General features: G+C 39.9%; 1 protein-coding gene across 11 annotated transcripts in view; it reads left to right on the top strand.

Annotated features, from left to right (window-relative positions):
* usp20 (ubiquitin specific peptidase 20) overlaps window positions 1-18930 on the top strand; it is a 28203-nt gene extending 9273 nt beyond the window's left edge. For 3 of the 11 annotated variants that reach the window (XM_064307440.1, XM_064307439.1, XM_064307441.1), the window contains 7 exons: window positions 203-372; window positions 1197-1278; window positions 1424-1571; window positions 1801-1903; window positions 2873-2941; window positions 3234-3420; window positions 5805-8809. In XM_064307440.1, coding sequence (XP_064163510.1) covers window positions 203-372; window positions 1197-1278; window positions 1424-1571; window positions 1801-1903; window positions 2873-2941; window positions 3234-3391 — 730 coding nt within the window. In that variant the 3' untranslated portion in view covers window positions 3392-3420; window positions 5805-8809. Of the gene's footprint in view, window positions 1-202; window positions 373-1196; window positions 1279-1423; window positions 1572-1800; window positions 1904-2872; window positions 2942-3233; window positions 3421-5804; window positions 8810-10055; window positions 15380-16842 lie in introns of those variants that run through there. The other 8 variants (XM_064307442.1, XM_064307443.1, XR_010325271.1 and 5 more) reach the window with 7 other exon arrangements.
* The last annotated feature ends 216 nt before the right edge of the window (window positions 18931-19146 follow it).

Genomic DNA, 19146 nt, shown 5'->3' with positions numbered 1-19146 from the left:
TGTGCTCAAAGGTGAAACTTATTTTACCTTTCTTATCGCTGTTCTTATTGCTGCGGTCTGACAGAAAAAAGAACTGTCTGGGTAATTATTTTGAGTGCATTTAGCTTCTATGAAAGATGTGTGCTAAACAGCATGTTTTGTTTGGGGGGGAGTGAGACCTGGGTAATTAGCATGTGCGGGTTGTGTTGGGTCTGTGCGGCAGGAAGAGCAGTGAGGAGTCGGTGAGGGAGAGGCAGAAAGTGGTGGCCCTGGCCAACCTCAAGGAGCCCAGCCTCCTGCAGTTCTACATCTCCCGCGAGTGGCTGAACAAGTTCAACACTTTCACCGAACCCGGCCCCATCACCAACCATACCTTCCTGTGTCAGCATGGAGGTGGGTCCTGCCCCCAGGAAACTCCTGCCTCCTTGTTATCTCCCTCCATCGTCGATCACATCTTTATGTGTCAGTCATGCCCTCAGGAAACGTCTTTATATTCGGTGTGATATCAGCCAGGATGTTTTTTTGTTAGTTATGACGCACGAAAGGCCCCGCTTTACCACCCATTTCCTACATGAACCTCTTATTCATATATCAACCTGGGCATGTGTCCTGCCTTTAGGGAACTTGTTGCCCCGCATTTTGTTAAAATCACATTATTGTGTTAAACACTGTTAAAAACTGAAGCTCATGCACTCAGAAACAAGTGTGCGTCAGTGTTCCACTGTTTTTGCATGTTTTGGAAAACCAAAAATAAATAGCAAAGGACATTTCCAGGTGAGCTAATCTTACAACAGAGTTTCAACAGCGTCAGTCTCATAATACCATAAGGTTATGAGCCTGATAAGTAAACCTAAAATGCTTGTGATCAAGAACTATTTCAAGACCTGTGTTTTATTAAACCTTCGCACCTTTACCAAGTCACAATCACCACCAACCACATGATTCTGTGCCAACAACAGTAGTGTATATTTCAGGGTGTAGGAAAAATATGAGAATTGGCATATTTAAGCATGTATTACCAAATCCTCCTGGTTTACTGCACTCCTTTCCTTTTACTCCAGTATGTTGTGGTGTAGTTAAACTCCCTGGGTGTAAAACCCCACCAGTGCATTAACACTAAGCTGTCTTCACAATCCACTATACTTAGGCGAATACAGTCAGTCTTAATGAACCAGCTTAGATCATTCATTGTCATTTTTTCTTTTACTTATGAGCAGGAATTCCTCCAAACAAGTACCATTACATCGATGACCTGGTGGTGATCCTGCCCCAGAATGTTTGGGAATACCTCTATAACAGGTATTTATGAAAGGGTGACTGTGGTGACTCTCCTCTGACATCCACAGGCACATGCATCTGAACCGTAGTTGAGTCATATAGATTGGTGGTTCTGTTGCTGTAGCGTTGTAATATGGGGTGCAAGTCCTGTGCTCTGGTGTCCAAGGTCAGCCCTCATCACCGTGGTGTCATTGCTGTCTCTCAGCTTTGGAGGAGGGCCTGCTGTGAACCACCTATACGTGTGCGCCATTTGCCAGGTGGAAATCGAAGCTCTGGCCAAGCGCAGGAAGGTGGAGATCGACACCTTCATTAAGGTATCTGAGAGGAGATGGGGTTCGATGGTTGCAGCATCTGGCCCACGTTGTGGCCTGAGCTACAGCATGTAGCACGGTTCTCTTCTTCAAAGTTTTTTTCCTGATCATAGGAAACTCAGAAATGAACATGGCGATGGGTGTAACTGATTAATAATAAATATATTTTTTAAAAATATGTAATTTATTTTTAAATGCAAGAATTTTGAAAGGCTTGTGCCTCTCCCTGCAGCTGAATAAAGAGTTCCAGGCAGAGGAAGCTCCCACAGTCATCCTGTGCATCAGCATGCAGTGGTTCCGGGAGTGGGAGAGCTTCGTCAAGGGGAAGGACAATGGTATGCCCTCAGCCTCCATTTGGTGATGACTGTGGTGTCACGGAACCAGAATGTTGAGGGCTTAAGTTGTTTGGGACTCAACTGTTATACTGTCAGCCAGTGTACTTCACCTGTCGTTTAACATATGGTGAAAATCCAACCCAGTGTTTAAAATTTTAAGTGCTATCTGCTCAGAAAAGGAAGTTCTACTTGGCATGTATTGGTAAGTCAAGTCTGATAAAAATTTCTGAACTCTGAATTTTTCCAAATTCTTTGAGCTTTTAAAATACAATTGTGAACATATCAGCCCTTTTCTAGAATAGGTTTAAAGGTTCTGCTTTGTTGAAGAAAAGAACATTGCATAGTCACACTGCTCCTTAAAGGCAGGAAATGGCACCTTAAAACCTCCTGTTCATCAAGTCAGTATCAAGAGATTCATGTTTTTCTCTCATTTTATGGTGCTTAAAACTGAAAGTGCATGCTTGTGGTGCACATACTGTGCTCTACAATATCCATGTTTAAATCCAATCTAACCACATTCATCCATGTATTTATCTTGCTTTTATCCAGTTATAAATTCTGTTTAATGTACAGAGACTAGAGGCTTACAAAAGAACTGTTCCGTGCCCTGGTTTTGCTATTCCTTATAGGAGGGGATTGTGTTCCCCAGACTTATATGGAACATAATGGGAACATGACAAAGGGTCCTGTGTTCCCAGGGTCCTATGTTCCTCGGCTCTACATATGTGCTCTACATAATTGCTGATAAAATATAAAGCATGATTATTGATTCTGAGGATCATTGATCAGTAATAGCTAATTGATTAACTTCACCTAATAAGTTTAGTTTGTGCTAATAGAATAAAGTCTTATCAAAATAACAGCAATGTTGTGACTGGAGCGTACATCCTGCAGGATTCTGGAGTTAAGCATAGATGTAAATGTCTGCATTATTTCTCTGACCTGTCCCTTTCTCCATGTCATTCTCAGAGCCTCCAGGGCCAATAGACAACAGCAAAATTGGAGTAATGAAAGGTGGTCATATACAACTCAAGCAAGGTAGGGATCCCCAAGCTCCACATATACAGAATCAGAAGAAGTACAGAAAACAGCATTTAGCTTTTGTGATTTGAAGAACGTGCTGCATTTCTAAAGGATAAAAGTAGACATGAAGCTGTCGTTTTCAAGGCTAACAACTCTGCTTGCATTTGTATGTGTATGATATTATTTGAGTGGTTGTGTGACTGTACCTGTTTGTGTGTGTGTTATACATGTAGACCTGCAGTTGTGTTTTGGGAGTTGGTAGGAATTGGCTGTGTATAACTCAGGCTGTTGGCTGCTTGGATACCAGGGGCAGACTATGGGCAGATATCGGAGGAGACCTGGCAGTACCTGCTCAGCATTTACGGCGGGGGCCCGGAGATCGCGGTGCGGCAGACGGTGGTGCCGGCCGACACCGACAGCCTCCACGGGGAGCGTAAGATAGAGGCGGAGACCAGGGCCCTCTGAGCCCCCGGCTGCTCTGTGCTGGGATAAACGTGAGTTCCCTCCCGCTCCGGTGTCACTGCTGCATCCCACATGTTCACTTCCCCAACAGTTACAGTGCAGTTCACCAGGATTTTGACGGCGACACAGTTTATGTCGTTTTGGCCGTGTTCTCCAGCACGGGTATGTACATCCAGATCGAGTGATCCATGTAGGACTTACAGCCCCTTTTGTAGTATTTCCCCCATTATAGGGGGCAAATGAAAATAACCTTAAATTAAGTCACCATATTTAGTACTTGGTTGAAAATCTGTGCATTTGATTACTGCCTGAAGTCTGCGACCGACAGACATCACCAGACGCTGGGTATCCTCCCTGGTGATGCTCTGCCAGGCTTGTTTCGTCTTTAGCAAATGAAACGCGTGTTCATTTGGATTCAGGTCGGGAGATTGACTTGGCCAATCAAGATGTCACGTTTTTGCCCTGAAAAACTTCTTTGTTGCTTTTACAGTGTGTTTGGGGTCATTATCCTGCTGTGAGGTCAGGTCCCATCCAATAAGTTTTGAGGCATGTGGTTGGATCGGAGCAGATAATGTGTTTTTGTGCACTTTAGAATTCATCCTGTTGCTACCATCAGCAGTCACATCATCAATAAAGACAAATCAGCCAGTTGCAGTGGCAGACATACATGCCCAAGCCATAACAATACCTCCACCATGTTTGACAGATGGAAGGGGGGGGGGTGCTTTGGATCATGAGTCATTATTTTCTTTCTTTGTCCATTACTTTTGTACAGGTCAATACTTGTCCCATCTGTCCATGAAAGTTTGTTGCTGAACTCTTCAGTTTTTTAATGCACTTTTTTGCAGATGCTAACCTGACTGTTTTTTCAGGCTTACCAGTGGTTTGCATCTTGCGGTGAACCCTGGTGTATGTAGTCTTATCTTTGACACATCAATGCCTACATCCTGGAGAGTGTCCCACGGTTGAAAAGGGGTTTTTACTTTGTAATTATTCAAATTAAAGTATTCTTCAGTAATCTACTACAGTGGTCTTCCTTGGTCTACCAAGTTGTTTGCTATTGCTAAGTTCACCAGTGCATTCTTGCTTCTTAACAATGTACTGTACCATGCATACGTATAAAAAGTGCCAACGTGGCTCATCTGATATGGATGTAAATACCCGCAAATTAAAGCTGACACTGTACACTTTAACCTCATATTCAGTGTTTCATTTTAAATCAAATGTGCTTACGTATAGAGCCAAAACCACAAAAATTGTATGTCACTGTCCAAATCCAATGGACTGCAGTGCATTTAGAATGAAGTGTCCACCATGCAGATGCTGCTGTCACAGCATAATGCTCACATTCTGTGCCGTATGCCTGTAGAGTGCGTGCTCAGCAGAACACTGTCGATGTGAAACTATGGCTCAACGTGTAGTGTAAACATCTCACAGTTTAAGACTCTGCCTATGAATCTGGGTGGTGAAGCGTTTCTGAAGAAGGAGTGTTCTCATGACTTCGAACATTCCTGACACACAGCCAAGCCAAGAGGTTGGGGGGTTGGGGGGATTCTTTCTAAATTATCCGAGGGCAGGAAAATGACCTCGGCTTTAGAAGCTAGTCAAAGCTTTTCATTAGATTATTATTTTGTTGGCTTGCTTGGATGGGTACCTTGATAATAATCAAAATGATTTCATGCTTCATTCTTTATGAAAATGATGACAATTATGTGTTCAGAAAACTATCACACATTTAAAGTTAAAAGGAATTTGACTGCCAGGTTCACTGGTCGTTAATGCTGGAGGTGCATTCTCTCATGTGCGTGTTAGTGTTGTACTGATAGTGTTGTTATTGGTGACATGTAATTGGTCAGAACAGCACCTAGGATGAAAAGGTTTTGGATGACAAGGGTTTCTTCACATCATTGCACATAAGCAACTGCTCTGCTCAGTTGGGAACCTGTGGTCTGCCTGTCCTAGCTCAACATTTTTCACTGCATTGTGCCTACAGCGAGGTGGATGTGCAGCTCAGCTGATGGACTGCAGAGTGAAAGATGTTGAGATGTTGTAATTCGATAAATTGAAATAAAATAATTAACCAAAGAAGAAAATAAAAAGAATCATTCTGATCTGGTCTTTACTGCAAATGACCCGAAGCTGTTATTGTAAGTTCCAAGACTACTATATAAAATTCTGGCTCTCTCTGGTTCTTCCTGGCTTATCACCATTTCATACCATTAACATTCAACATGTGTTTGCAATCAGAGTTTGAAATTGTTTTATTCATGCATTACTCCAAACAAACAAATTCTTTGTGTGGTTGAGCATCAAGATGTTTTGCTCTTGACATCAGTTTTAATCTGCTCACCAACCTCTTGGAATTTACTGTTTCATTAAACTAGTGTGTTTATTTTTATTTTCTTTTATCTTGCAGGTTGTCCGAAACCCCCTTAAGAGAGCAAATGGCACTGAATTGCACCTTGGTGAAACCATGTTGTGAGCACTTTGTAATGTAGCAGTGTGTCATTTTATTACCGGTTTAAGAAGATATAGTAAATATTATAATAGAAGAGTAGGAGTATTATTTATTAAATTAAAAAAAACACATGGCAACCCTCTGAAGAGGGAGGGAGGGAGAAGGAGACGGCTGCTCTTGTAGATGTGTAATATAGTGATGGTGGAATGGCCAGATGTCAGCTCTAACGACTGCTGGGGCTTCACTGACCACATGGCTGGGGGTAGCGGGTGGGGGTGGGCGGTGATGCGTTAGGTGCTGTGCGTCACTTGTATATAATTATTTTCCTTCGCAAGCATGGCTCCAAGCACAAACAGACATTGGTCTGGAAGGGAGCACCGGTCTTTGCCCAATGATCTGTAAAGATCAGCATTGTGTAATGTATTTCCTGGCCCCAGGTTGTTGCTTCTGAGCTGTGTAATGCATTACTATGCTTTTGTCACTGCACTGTTGGCTAGGAGAACAGGGTAGGATTGCTGCACTCATGACGCATCAGTAGGGGAGTGAGAGAGCAAGGGGGAGTTTCCTGGATGAGATCATTTATCGTCATGGCGCTTCCCTCTTACTTAAGCTCCTGTCTGGCTACGTCACCCAGCCAGATGCTGCTCCCAGATGTGAGAGTGCATGCCTGGGATATTAACTGCTCAGTCGCCCCACCAACACTCTACATTTCAACATTTTGCAACTCACAGGAAGCGCTGATTCCACAGAAATTGCACAATGGCAGTGTATTTCTGCTGTAATTTCCGGCATTGCATGAGGGTGAGGGTTTGGTATTGGATGGGGCGCAGGCTATGGCTTGCTGTTTTTGCAGAAGTCAGGAGGCTGTTTATGAGCAGAGGAAGAGAGCTGTGCAGATGGGTCCATGCTGTGTGTCCTCACGACTGTCAGCAGGGTTTCTGTAAACCAGAGCACAGCTGCTTTCATTATATGGACACAGTTCACAAATGCACAGTGTGCTCATATTATTATTCACAGTAGATGGGTGCTCTGGAATCGTCACAGCTGTGCAGGTCCTGTCCCTTTTCAGACTTCAGTCTCCCAGAAGGCTGACAGGCTGAGATCCATGCCACTGGAGACGTCAATACTCTTCCCATCTCCAGGGGCTGATGTCACTAAGTCCATTATTTATTTACAAGCCTAATTACATTAGTATGCTCCATTAGGGATGACTCTACAGCAGTGACTCTTTGTAAAAGGCATAGTTATAGTTAAAGGCAGGAGTCCGCCTTAGTTATTTTTTTGATTGCTTTCAGTTTTGCAGTGCCCCTGATGGAAAGGTGAATGAAAGCCCATTTGGTATGCAGTTATGAAATAAGATATCTTCACTGCAGCGTGGCCTTATACCTGATTCATGTTATGGAGACTACATATTCACACAGATTTCTGTTATGAACAGATCTGATTATCGTTTATGTAAGTGCATGTATATATCAGTGTGCACACGTGCGCGTCTGTGGGGGAGAAGATGATGAGATGAAACCCTAAGTTTTCTGTATTTTTAAGCACAGCAACATGTACATACCTTCATAATTTTGGCTGCACTATTTTACTGTAGGGGAGAAATAAATTAGGATAAATCACATTTTGTGTCCATTTTACATTAACCCCTTCAGATGTACAGAGGATGAATGAAAATTGGCAGTTTATGTTCATGCAAAATTCTATTTGCCTTCTGTCTGGTCTGTTTTTTTCTGTGCCTAGTGATAATGTTAAAACTGCTGTTAGACCAATGACAAAAAAAATGTGGTTGTTATGCTCAGAATAATAACTTGATATATTCTTTCAGTAAGTTCAAAGCCTTTTTCTGTCTAGCCACAAAAATAATATTTTATCTCAATGTTGCAGTGAGAGTAATATTTTAATTCTTCTCAATGCAAGTATACTTACATTTGTGGTAGTGTAAAATCCTTGAAATTGGAGATGGATTTCTTTGTCAGCTGTCTAAATGAAGGACCCAAAAAAATCTAACCAAAGGGAACTTACATGATGAATTTACAACATTAATGAATCTTGGTTCTCCATCTGAAAAACTTTGTGACGGTTTACTATGAAGTGTACAAATGGTTAGCATTGACAATGTAGTAGCTATATACTACAGGAGCAAACGATTTTAATGATCATCTAAGAGTAATGAATTAAGTGTTGTGGAGACGCTTCTATATTTAGTTTTTAGTTAAGTTCTCATGCTATTAAGACACACACTAATACTGCATTAAGCTGATTTACTGTTAAGCTGAACCCACTTTTATTTCTGTTGCATTAACTGTATAAACTACAGTTGCATTCCTACATTATGTGGCCAAGAGTAACGAGAAATCATGGGGTTTAATGCACCTCCCAGCTTGTGGTAGAATTGCAGTGGATATGGGATTTTGTTTCTCTGTGTTGTAAATTATTCATACATGTCAATTTCATTATGGTGTAACTTTGCCCCTATGTCTAAAAAGTAAGTTAATGGAGTTCAAACAAGAATAGCTGCTTCTGGTTTTAAACAAAGGCATTTTTATGCATCCAGTTTAAGCCTGTTTTTCAGTGTTGTGTCACTTACTGTTATATGATTCTTCTCAACAGCCTGAATGTTGTGTTTAGCATTCATGCCGATTAATTAAAAAAGAAAAACGGGTGTCTGGAGGAAAGTCAATTTTATATTATTATATTCACTTATTGTTTCCTCTTTCAGGGTACGATATGAACATTTTCCTGAAAATGGCCTTTCTGTAGATGATTGTCAAGTCACACTGAACTGTGCTAGGAAATCAAGTGCCGTGTTGGTGAACTTACTGCATGTAGCTGTAACGTGTGTTTGGATAGGTGCAGAATTGTTCAGTAGGGTTCCAAACAGTGCTTGTCTATGTGCGGGGTCACAAAAAAGTCAAATGAGAAAAATTACTCTTATGAATAAATGGAAATGCACAAATCTGTCTTGCTGTGTGGTCTCATTGAATTTGATAGTTGTATTGCTTAATCTGTGTTTCCCTGCCCTCTGTAACATTCACCCAACTTTCAGTGTTTTGGTGCACATGGAAAAGTAATTGAACTGGATCGTCAATTTTCAATTTTATCTGAGAAAGCACTTTGTAATGTGAAGCTTGTCATGCTAATCACACAATTTGATTGGTAATTGTCACTGAATGCAATTTTATTTCAAAGAAAAATTCCAAGACATATACTAAGACAAATTTCCTCTCAACAAAAAAACCTTATTTGAAAATAATTATAGAATATCAACGTGCAAGGGGACAATGTCCCAATTTGGATAAGTTTACAGCCGCAGATAACTACTGGTCCTGGGGCTTTGTGTCATGATACAAGTCAGAATTTTAAATGCGACTTTCCTTTGTTTCTACGGTGGTATCCCATAGTGATGCTGAAATCAATGCGCAATGTGGAGGACCAGAAGAACTCCATTGATTCTGCTCAGCAGTGGATCGTGACTATCGTTGCATGATGAAGAACCTCCCAGCTGTGCTTGAATACTGTAAATAAAAGAATAATCACCCACCCAGAGGGCAAGGCTATATGGAATTTATTTTTGAAGGAGTCACAGCCAATAATGCAGAAGTTGAGTTTAATTTGACTAGGAATGCAAACGATATGAAATGTTCCTGTCCCCCGAATATTAGATGGGATCGTGCTGTACAGGTATAGAGAAAACACCTGTCTGGTCACGCCCTGTGGAAAGGGAAGGTTTGTGCAGGAATGTTTTTCAAACCACAAGCTCTGGCAGCAATATTTAAAACAGATATTCACAACAGCTTACAGTTACAGATTCAGATTATGGAACCAAGAGGATCATTGAATTTGATGACTACAACCAGTTAAACCTTGAATCAGTTTTTTCTTTTGGAACAAAATAACTTTGTTCGCAGGCTGGAAAACATATGACTGATGTGTTTGGAGTTCAGAGCATTTAATACAGCCACAAGTACAGATATGTAAAGTTCAAAATTAGCATATATTTATATATATTGAAAAATTCTGGAATTTGACTATGGAAGGGAGTTGAACTGGAAGGATTAATAGCAGGCTGTTCAATGAGCATCATAGTGTCTTGTAGCATGGGCAGCTAGCCTGCACCCGTTTCCCTAAAGCATAGTGTGTGTGTGAGCGAGAAATAGCATGAGTGAGCAGTGATGATGTCATCCTGACTGAAGCCCTCTCTCCCAGGCATTGCAAGGCAGATGTGCAGAAAAAGGGAGAGGGAACAGAGAACTAGACTCTGCTGGATGGAGACTGTGTACCTTATCCTACCATAAGCATGTTTTTCAATGTGCTATATCATAGGTAAGTACATATTTTGTGTTTTTTGTGAATGTTGGTCAAAGTGAATTGATTGCATCACTGTATCCTGTACAGAATGCAGGTGCATAACGTTGGCTAGTGGATTGAAATTGTATGAAAACATTGGCATGTGCTATTTGCTTGTCTGCGTGTGTGGACAGATATTTTTGAGGGAAAAAAATGCTTAGTCATATTTCTTCCTCTCACAGCCAAATTTATATTTTACTTGGGGAGATGTTCTTTTTGCATTTTCAGCTGTGTTTGCATCGTACCACGCAGACATTTGCAATGCAAGTAGATGGGCAAATATTTGGGGAGATATTTTGTCATCATTGGTTTTTTGCAGTTTCAGCTGTGTTTGCATTGTACCATGCAGACATGTTTGCAATCCAAGTAGATTAAATTACATTATATTACAGGCATTTAGCAGATTTACCCAGAGTGACTTACACAACTTTTACATAGCATTTACATTGCATCCATTTATATAGCTGGATATATGCTGAAGCAATGCAAGTTAAGTACCTTGGTCAAGGGTACAACAGCAGTGCCCCACCCGGGAATTGAACCTAGTCTAGTTAACATTGAAACTTGCCTCCTAGAAAATTAAAAAACCTTGTATCCATTATCTACATCTCAACATGGTCACAATCACAGTCACTGCAGCGGACGACATCATCATCTGAAACAGCTCATCGTGTGCATTGTGTTCTGGTGTATGCACTGTGAAGGCTCTTAATAAAGTGGTATATCACCATTGTCACTGCCATTTAATATATAAATTCAGTGCTTAGAACAGTTACAGTATGTTGCCTGGTTATTCATTAGTCTTAATGATCCTGTCTTCAAATGTTAATTTCAGCCTCCCTTGTTCTTTTTAAGAGGCTGAAAACATAAAAAAAAATTGATTAGCAACTTCTGGAAATGAAGTAATCAGTTTTACGTAACTAAAGCTCCTCAATTTAAAAAAACTGACATCTTCTGCATGGATGTGCCCTCTCAAGAAACCTCACAGCAACATATAAGACTGAAGTATGTGTCCCTCGCATCCCTGTTGAATATGGATTGATATTCAGTTACTTGTCAGCCGTGCTCTCTATCTGGACTAGGCTAATTAAGGAATGAATAAAATCAGGACATTTATATGTTATTGACTAATTATTGTGTTTCTTTTTTATTGTATGTTCCACACAGGATTTCCAATGTTTTTGTGTTGCAGTGCTTGTCTCGCCAGCTCTGAATGTGCTCCTGTTTCAGGTCTTGTGAAATATAATCCTCTAAAAGACACTACTGTAACTAACACTACTGTTTCAAAGTGTTCCTCTCATGTTCACTGTTGGTCAGACTTAAAGAGAGAGGTGAACTTGACAGGTGCTGGTCATAATACTCTCAAATTCTCAGAAGACATTTTTGGCATAATGGAACCAGGTTTGAAGCCAAATCCCTTGTATACCGTCCTATTTGTAAAAGCCTGAGAAACCACCTTTCAGTGATTTTTCTGTGCCAACTACAAGGTCACAAAAATTAACAGGAATCTCAATTTTACCAACACAAGGAGGAGGACATTTAGTGTAATGAACTGTGACAATTCTACATAAGAACAGGGGTAAATATTTACACCCTGGTGCCAATTTTAATTCTAAATCAGCAATCATGTCTGCTCCCAGACCCAACGACATCCATACCCTCCACCTTGGATTGGCTTTCAGGCCTTTTTGCATCAGAAACAGCCCTCTGCATTAGATTATTTTAAATGTTTCATGGTGTTTATTTCAGATGAATCTTCATTTTCGTCTCTTAGCGAATATCCTTTCTTTCTCCACTCTATTCTGTGTCCATTACTGTGGTACAGATTAATACTTGTCTCATCTGTCCATGAAAGTTTGTTCCATAATGTTAGTTTTTTTAATGTACTTATTTCCAAATGCTAACCTGACCATTTTTTGAGGCTTACCAGTGGTTTGCATCTTGTGGTGAACCCTGGTGTGTGTAGTCTTATCTTTATTTTGGTCGTTTACACTTATATGCCTACATCCTGGAGAGTGTCTGACAGTTGAAAATGGGTTTTTTCTTAGCATTGAGATTATTCAAATAAAAATATTCTTCAGTCATCTATTGCTAAGCTCACCACTGCATTATTGCCTCTTAACAATATTCTGTACCATATATATGTATAAAAAGTACCAACGTGGTTCACATGGTTTATGTAAATACCCGCAAATTAAAGCTGACAATCTGCACTTGAACTTCATATTCATTTAAAATTCAATGTACTGGAGTACACAGCCAAACTTTGTCACTGTCCAAATCCAATGGACTGCAGTACATTTAGAATGAAGTGTCCACCATGCAGATGCTGCTGTCACAGCGTAATGCTCACATTCTGTGCCGTATGCAAGTAGAGTGCGTGCTCAGCAGAACACTGTCGATGTGAAACTATGGCTAACTCAACGTGTAGTGTAAACATCTCACAGTTTAAGACTCTGCCTATGAATCTGGGTGGTGAAGCGTTTCTGAAGAAGAAGTGTTCTCATGACTTCATACATTCCGGACACACAGCCAAGCCAAGAAGTTGGGGAGTTGGGGGAATTCTTTCTAAATTATCCGAGGGCAGGAAAATGACCTCGGCTTTACAAGCTAGTCAAAGCTTTTCATTAGGTTATTATTTTATTGTCTTGCTTGGATGGGTACCTTATAATAATCAAAATGATTTCATGCAACTTCATTCATAATGAGAATGATTGAATGTGTTCAGGAAGCTATCACATATTTAATTATGCTCTCACATTTTTAAAGTTTAAAGGAATTCAACAGCCAGGTTCACTGGTCGTTAATGCTGTAGGTGCATCCTGTTATGTGTGTTTTAGTGTTGTCCTGATTGTGTGTTATTGATGGTAACGTAATTGGTAGGGTTGGTCTTGTAACCTAAAGGTCACAGGTTCGATTTCCTCATAGGACACTGACGCTATACCCAGGAGCAAGGTACTTAACCAGCATTGCTTCAGTATATATCCAGTTGTATCATTGGATACAATTTAAATGCTATGTAAAAAGTTGAGTAATTCGGTCTGGATGAGAGGCTCTGCTAAATGCCTGTAATGTATTAATGTACTAGTACCTAGGAAGGAAAGGTTTTGGACAACAAGGTTTTCTTTACTTCTTTGCACATTAGCAACTGCTCTGCTCTGTTGGACACCTGTGGTCTGCCTGTCCTAGCTCAACATCTTTCACTGCATCATCAAACCAAAGGGAACTTACACGATGAATTTACAACATGAATGAATCTTGGTTCTCCATCTGAAAAACTCTTTGACAGTTTACTATGAAGTGTACAAACAGTTAGCATTGACTATGTAGTATAGACTGCAGGTGCAAACCATTTTAATGATCATCTAAAAGTAATGAATAAAGTGTTGTAGAGACACTTCTGTGTTTAGTTTTTAGTCAAGTTCTCATGTTAATAAGACACACTAATACTGCATTAAGCTGATTTACTGTTAAGCTGAACCAGCTTTTATTTCTGTTGCATTAACTGTATAAACTGCAGTTGCATTCCTACATTATGTGGCCAAGAGTAACGAGAAATCATGGGGTTTAATGCACCTCCCAGCTTGTGGTAGAATTGCAGTGGATATGGCATTTTGTTTCTCTGTGTTGTAAATTATTCATACATGTCAATTTTATTATGGTGTAACTTTGCCCCTATGTTCCAAACAGTGCTTGCCTATATGCGGGTCACAAAAAAAGTCAAATTTGAAACATGACTCTTAAGAATAAATGGAAATGCACAAATCTGTCTTGCTGTGTGGTCTCATTGAATTTGATAGTTGTATTGCTTAATCTGTTTTTCATTCATATTTTTTTCTTTTTCCTGGAATTCTACACGTTCAGTGTTTTTCCTGGTAATCAAACCCAAAATTCTGAATTCAGAAATGTGATGCAATAAGCAGTATGCTGCAGTGCTGTTCCAGCTTGCTGAACATGCCACCTCCAATAATGAACTGACTGAAGATCTGGGCACAGTGCCAAAATGTTAACACAGTCTAGTTCATAGCAGCTTGACAAGTGATGCGTATATGATATTCCTGACTACAGTAGCCATAGTAAACATTGTGAAGGCCAAGTCATAAAATTCACGTCTATTTAAGGAGAATAGTATTTTGCTTTGTCTTTCATATTTGTTCATTTGGCTCTGGTTTTCTCTTGTTGTTAATGTCTGTCAGGTTTTGTGTGCTTTACAGTGTTTCCCTGCCCTCAATAACATTCACTCAAATTTCAGTGCTTTGGTGCATATGGAAAGGTAATTGAACTGGATCGCCAATTTTCGATTTTATCTGAGAAAGCGCTTTGTAATGTGAAGAACCTCCCAGCTGTGCTTGAATACTGTAAATAAAAAAATAATCACCCACCCAGAGGGCAAGGCTATATGGAATTTATTTTTGAAGGAGTCACAGCCAATCATAAAAAAAATGATTTTAATTTGGCTGGAAATGCAAAAGGTATGATATGCTCCTGCCCCCCGGATATGAGATGGGACCCTGCTGTACAGGTATAGAGAAAACCCTAGGATGCAAGACCACACCTGTCTGGTCACGCCCTGTGGAAAGGGAAGGTTTGTGCAGGAATGTTTTTCAAACCACAAGCTCTGGCAGACAATATTTAAAACAGATATTCACAACATCTTACAGTTACAGATTCAGATTATGGAACCAAGAGGATCAATGAATGTGATGACTACAACCAGTTAAACCTTGAATCAGTTTTTTCTTTTGGAACAAAATAACTTTGTTAGCAGGCTGGAAAACATATGACAGATGTGTTTGGAGTTCAGAGCATTTAATACAGCCACAAGTACAGATACGTAAAGTTCAAAATTAGCATATATTTATATATATTGAAAAATTCTGGAATTTGACTATGGAAGGGAATTGAACTGGAAGGATTAATAGCAGGCTGTTCAATGAGCATCATAGTGTCTTGTAGCATGGGCAGCTAGCCTGCACCCGTTTCCCTAATGCATAGTGTGTGTGTGAGCGAGAAATAGCATGAGTGAGCAGTGATGATGTCATCCTGACTGAAGCCCTCTCTCCCAGGCATTGCAAGGCAGATGTGCAGAAAAAGGGAGAGGGAACAGAGAACTAGACTCTGCTGGATGGAGACTGTGTACCTTATCCTACCATAAGCATGTTTTTCAATGTGCTATATCATAGGTAAGTACATATTTTGTGTTTTTTATGAATGTTGGTCAAAGTGAATTGATTGCATCACTGTATCCTGTACAAAATGCAGGTGCATAACGTTGGCTACTGGATTGAAATTGTATGAAAACATTGGCATGTGCTATTTGCTTGTCTGCGGGTGTGAACAGATATCTTTGAGGAAAAAAGTGCTTAGTCATGCTTCTTCCTCTCACAGCCAATTTTATATTTTATTTGGGGAGATGTTCTTTTTGCAGTTTCAGCTGTGTTTGCATCGTACCACGCAGACATTTGCAATGCAAGTAGATGGGCAAATATTTCTTAGTTTGCATTCTGATCGCTAAACGTTACATTTAAATTACATTATCTTACTGGCCTATAGCAGACTTGCCCAGAGTTACTTACACAACTTTTACATAGCATTTATATCGCCTCCTTTTATACAGCTGGATATGTACTGAAGCAATGCAAGATAAGTACTTGCTCAAGGGTACAACAGCAGAACTTGTGACTTTTTTCTCCTTTTCTCTGTATTGTCAGTATGTGACTGTCTGAAATTGAATGAGCCCGTCAAAGTGTATGATTGAATACCAGAACCATATTAATGGGTAGTCAAAAGGTGTACTAAAGTTAGATGTTGTAACTGGAGGGATGTTTGTATTAAAAGATGAAGTTTCAACTGATAAATCATGCTAAATAATGCCAGAATGCAAAATAATTCCAGTTTATTTAACATTGAAACTTGCATCCTAGCAAATTTAAAAAAACCTTATCTCCATTATCTACATCTCAACATGGTCACAATCACAGTCACTGCAGGGGATGACATCATCATCTGAAACAGCTCATCATGTGCATTGTGTTCTGGTGTATGCACCGTGAAGGCTCTTAATAAAGTGATATATCACCATTGTCACTGCAATTTAATCTATTAACTCAGTGCTAAGAACAGTTATGTTGCCTGGCTATTCATTAGTCTTAATGATCCTACATTCAGATGTTCATTCCAGCCTTTAAGAGGCAGATAACATGAAAACATTGATTTGCAAGTTCTGGTAATCAGTTTTATGTAACTATAGCTCCTCAGTTTATAAAAAACTGACATCTTCTGCATGGATGTGCCCTCTCAAGAAACCTCACAACAACATTTAAAACTGAAGTATGTGTCCCTCGTGCCCCTGTTGGATACGGATTGATATTCAGTTACTTGTCAGCCATGCTCTCTATCTGGACTAAGCTAATTAAGGGATGAATAAAATCATGACATTTATATATTATTGACTGATTGTTGTTTCTTTTTTATTTTATATTATACACAGGATTTCCAACATTTTTGTGTTGCGGCATTTGTTTCACCAACTCTGAATGTGCTCTTGTTTCAGGTCTTGTGAAAATATAATCTTCTAAAAGACACTACTGTAACTCGGTGCTGTTTCAAAGTGTTCCTCTCATGTTCATTTTTGTTCTCTTGCCAGACTGAAAGAGAGAAGTGAACCTGACAGGTTCTGGTCATAATACTCCCAAATCCTCAGAAGACATTTTTGGCATAATGGAACCAGGTTTGAAGCCAAACCCTTTGTACACCATCCTATTTATAAAAGCCTGAGAAACCACCTTTCAGTGATTTTTCTGTGCCGACTGCAAGGTTACAAATGGAACTTGGGTCTTTGTTACAGAGATTAGCAGGAATCTCAATTTTACTACACAAGGAGGAGGACATTTAGTGTAATAAACTGTGACAATTCTTCTACATAAGAACAGGGGTATGTTTCAATTCTAAATCAGCAATCACATCTGCTCCCTGACCCAACGGCATCCATACCCTCCACCTTGGATTGGCTTCCAGGCCTTTCTGGATAAGAAACAGCCCTCTGCATTGGCGTATTGGAAATGTTTCATGATGTTTATTTCAGAGGAATCTTAATTTTCGTCTCTAGGCAAATAGAGACAAAGGAGGCTGCACAGAACCCCTCCTTCTCAGCTTTGTCACCGGAGGAGACAAATACACAGCCTGCCTCACAAAAACATTCTGCGGGAAGTCCAGCAGTCTGTCAGCGCCAGTGTTTGCTCTCTGACAGAGCAATTTGCGAGTGTGCCCGTCCACCATGGGATGCATGATGTGCTCTCAGCTCATCAACATGTGGAGCGTGTCTGTGAAGCAGCCAAGTCAAAGAGCCATGGAACTGTCTCTGTTTCCTGAGGTGTCATCTGAGGGCTACCAGCGGGTCTCCGGACTGCACTACATGTCCTCCTTCTCGGATGCGGAGGACTGCTGTGATGATGTCACTCCGAACAGCTCATCTTCCCCAGATTGATTTGAAGCTGAACAGTGATACACAGACAAAAAATGAAGCACTGGACCATGGAATATTGATAGTTATGTTTCCATTTGTGTGCATGTCATTTCCAAATTTTATGCAACTTTGCATATGGAAATGAAAACTGTATGCATAAGCACAGGCTCTATTAATCAGTCAGCTTCGCAGAAAATAAATAGCTTAAACTGTCCAAACTGTTTCCATTTATTGCAAATGGAAGCAGTTGTAATTTGAACAAAACCTTCCCGGCACCATGGTTCCATTAAAAAGTCAACGGTTCACATCGGTAGTCATTGCTGACCACATCATACGGTGCTTGCTCAAAGTGCTTGGAACCACTACATTTGAGAAACCAAATATTGGAAAACACCTGTCAATTGGCGTTTTGTATGCAAATTAAATAAATTATCTTCCGCAAATCAAGATCAACTGCCTATGAGATTCTAAAAAAAAAAAATCTAGCAAGAGTTTGATCTCCACTGTTCCAGATCTTGCTCTCGTAAAAGGTATCCTTACCTAGGTCCATGTTGCATCATGTTGTGCTGAATTATTTCATTAAATTGATATGGAGAAATATGGATACATTTTTGTGCTTGACGGCTAGGCTTTATAGCACTCTAAATTCTATGCCACTTGTATAGTACTTTCATTAATAAACTAATATATGTCTTTCTTCAAGGGAAATGGGTTCAACAAGGGTTCTTAAAAACAGAAGATATTATTGCCATCTCCAAAGCTGCAGACAGATAATTATGATCATTACATATTGTTTTATTGCATTTCTGAGAATCACCATAAAGGGCTATTGGTGTCACCACATTCTTTCCACTGACATCATAAGGACAACAATTGCTTGGAATCATCCGATTACTTTCGGAGTTAAAGTGTACCTGAGGCCATAATGAAACTTTAGCACGTATGCCTAATTTGAATGAGAAGCGTTTGAACCCCAAGGGCAATTGGTTTGACAGCAGTGGTCCCTACAAGATGAATTGGTGATACTGTAAGTCTAGACGAATACTTTACCTTGGTTTTGTTTCTGAAGTGTCATAGGGAAACAGTAAAATCACACAATATGTTCGTATTGCAATCAATGTCATGGCATTTTCATTATCTATAGGTTTGTTGCGTTCGATTTATTTATGAATGAAATCATTTTTCATCCACTGGCCTTGTCTGTATCCAAAAGGACACTGTCTTTCATTGTTTGCTCTTAATTCTTCTTAATAAATTAATACTCACAGAGTTGGAGATGGAGTTGTAGATTGCATCAACGGGTAAGCCCTGAAGATCCACGATTAACTATGCATTATGCTTAAACCAGTACACAAAATATTAAGGAAAAGCTAAATTCTGAATTATTTTGAATTCAGATAGGAATTTTAAAATGTGTTTCAAACATATCAGCATTGCAGCCCTCCCTTATGTTTACAATACAAGGCTTGAGCTCACAGAGCACCC

This window comes from Anguilla rostrata, chromosome 14, assembly GCF_018555375.3.
Source record: "Anguilla rostrata isolate EN2019 chromosome 14, ASM1855537v3, whole genome shotgun sequence".
Taxonomy (NCBI): domain Eukaryota; kingdom Metazoa; phylum Chordata; class Actinopteri; order Anguilliformes; family Anguillidae; genus Anguilla; species Anguilla rostrata.
The sequence above is the reverse complement of the archived record's forward strand: the minus strand, read 5'-3'. Positions and strand labels throughout refer to the sequence as shown.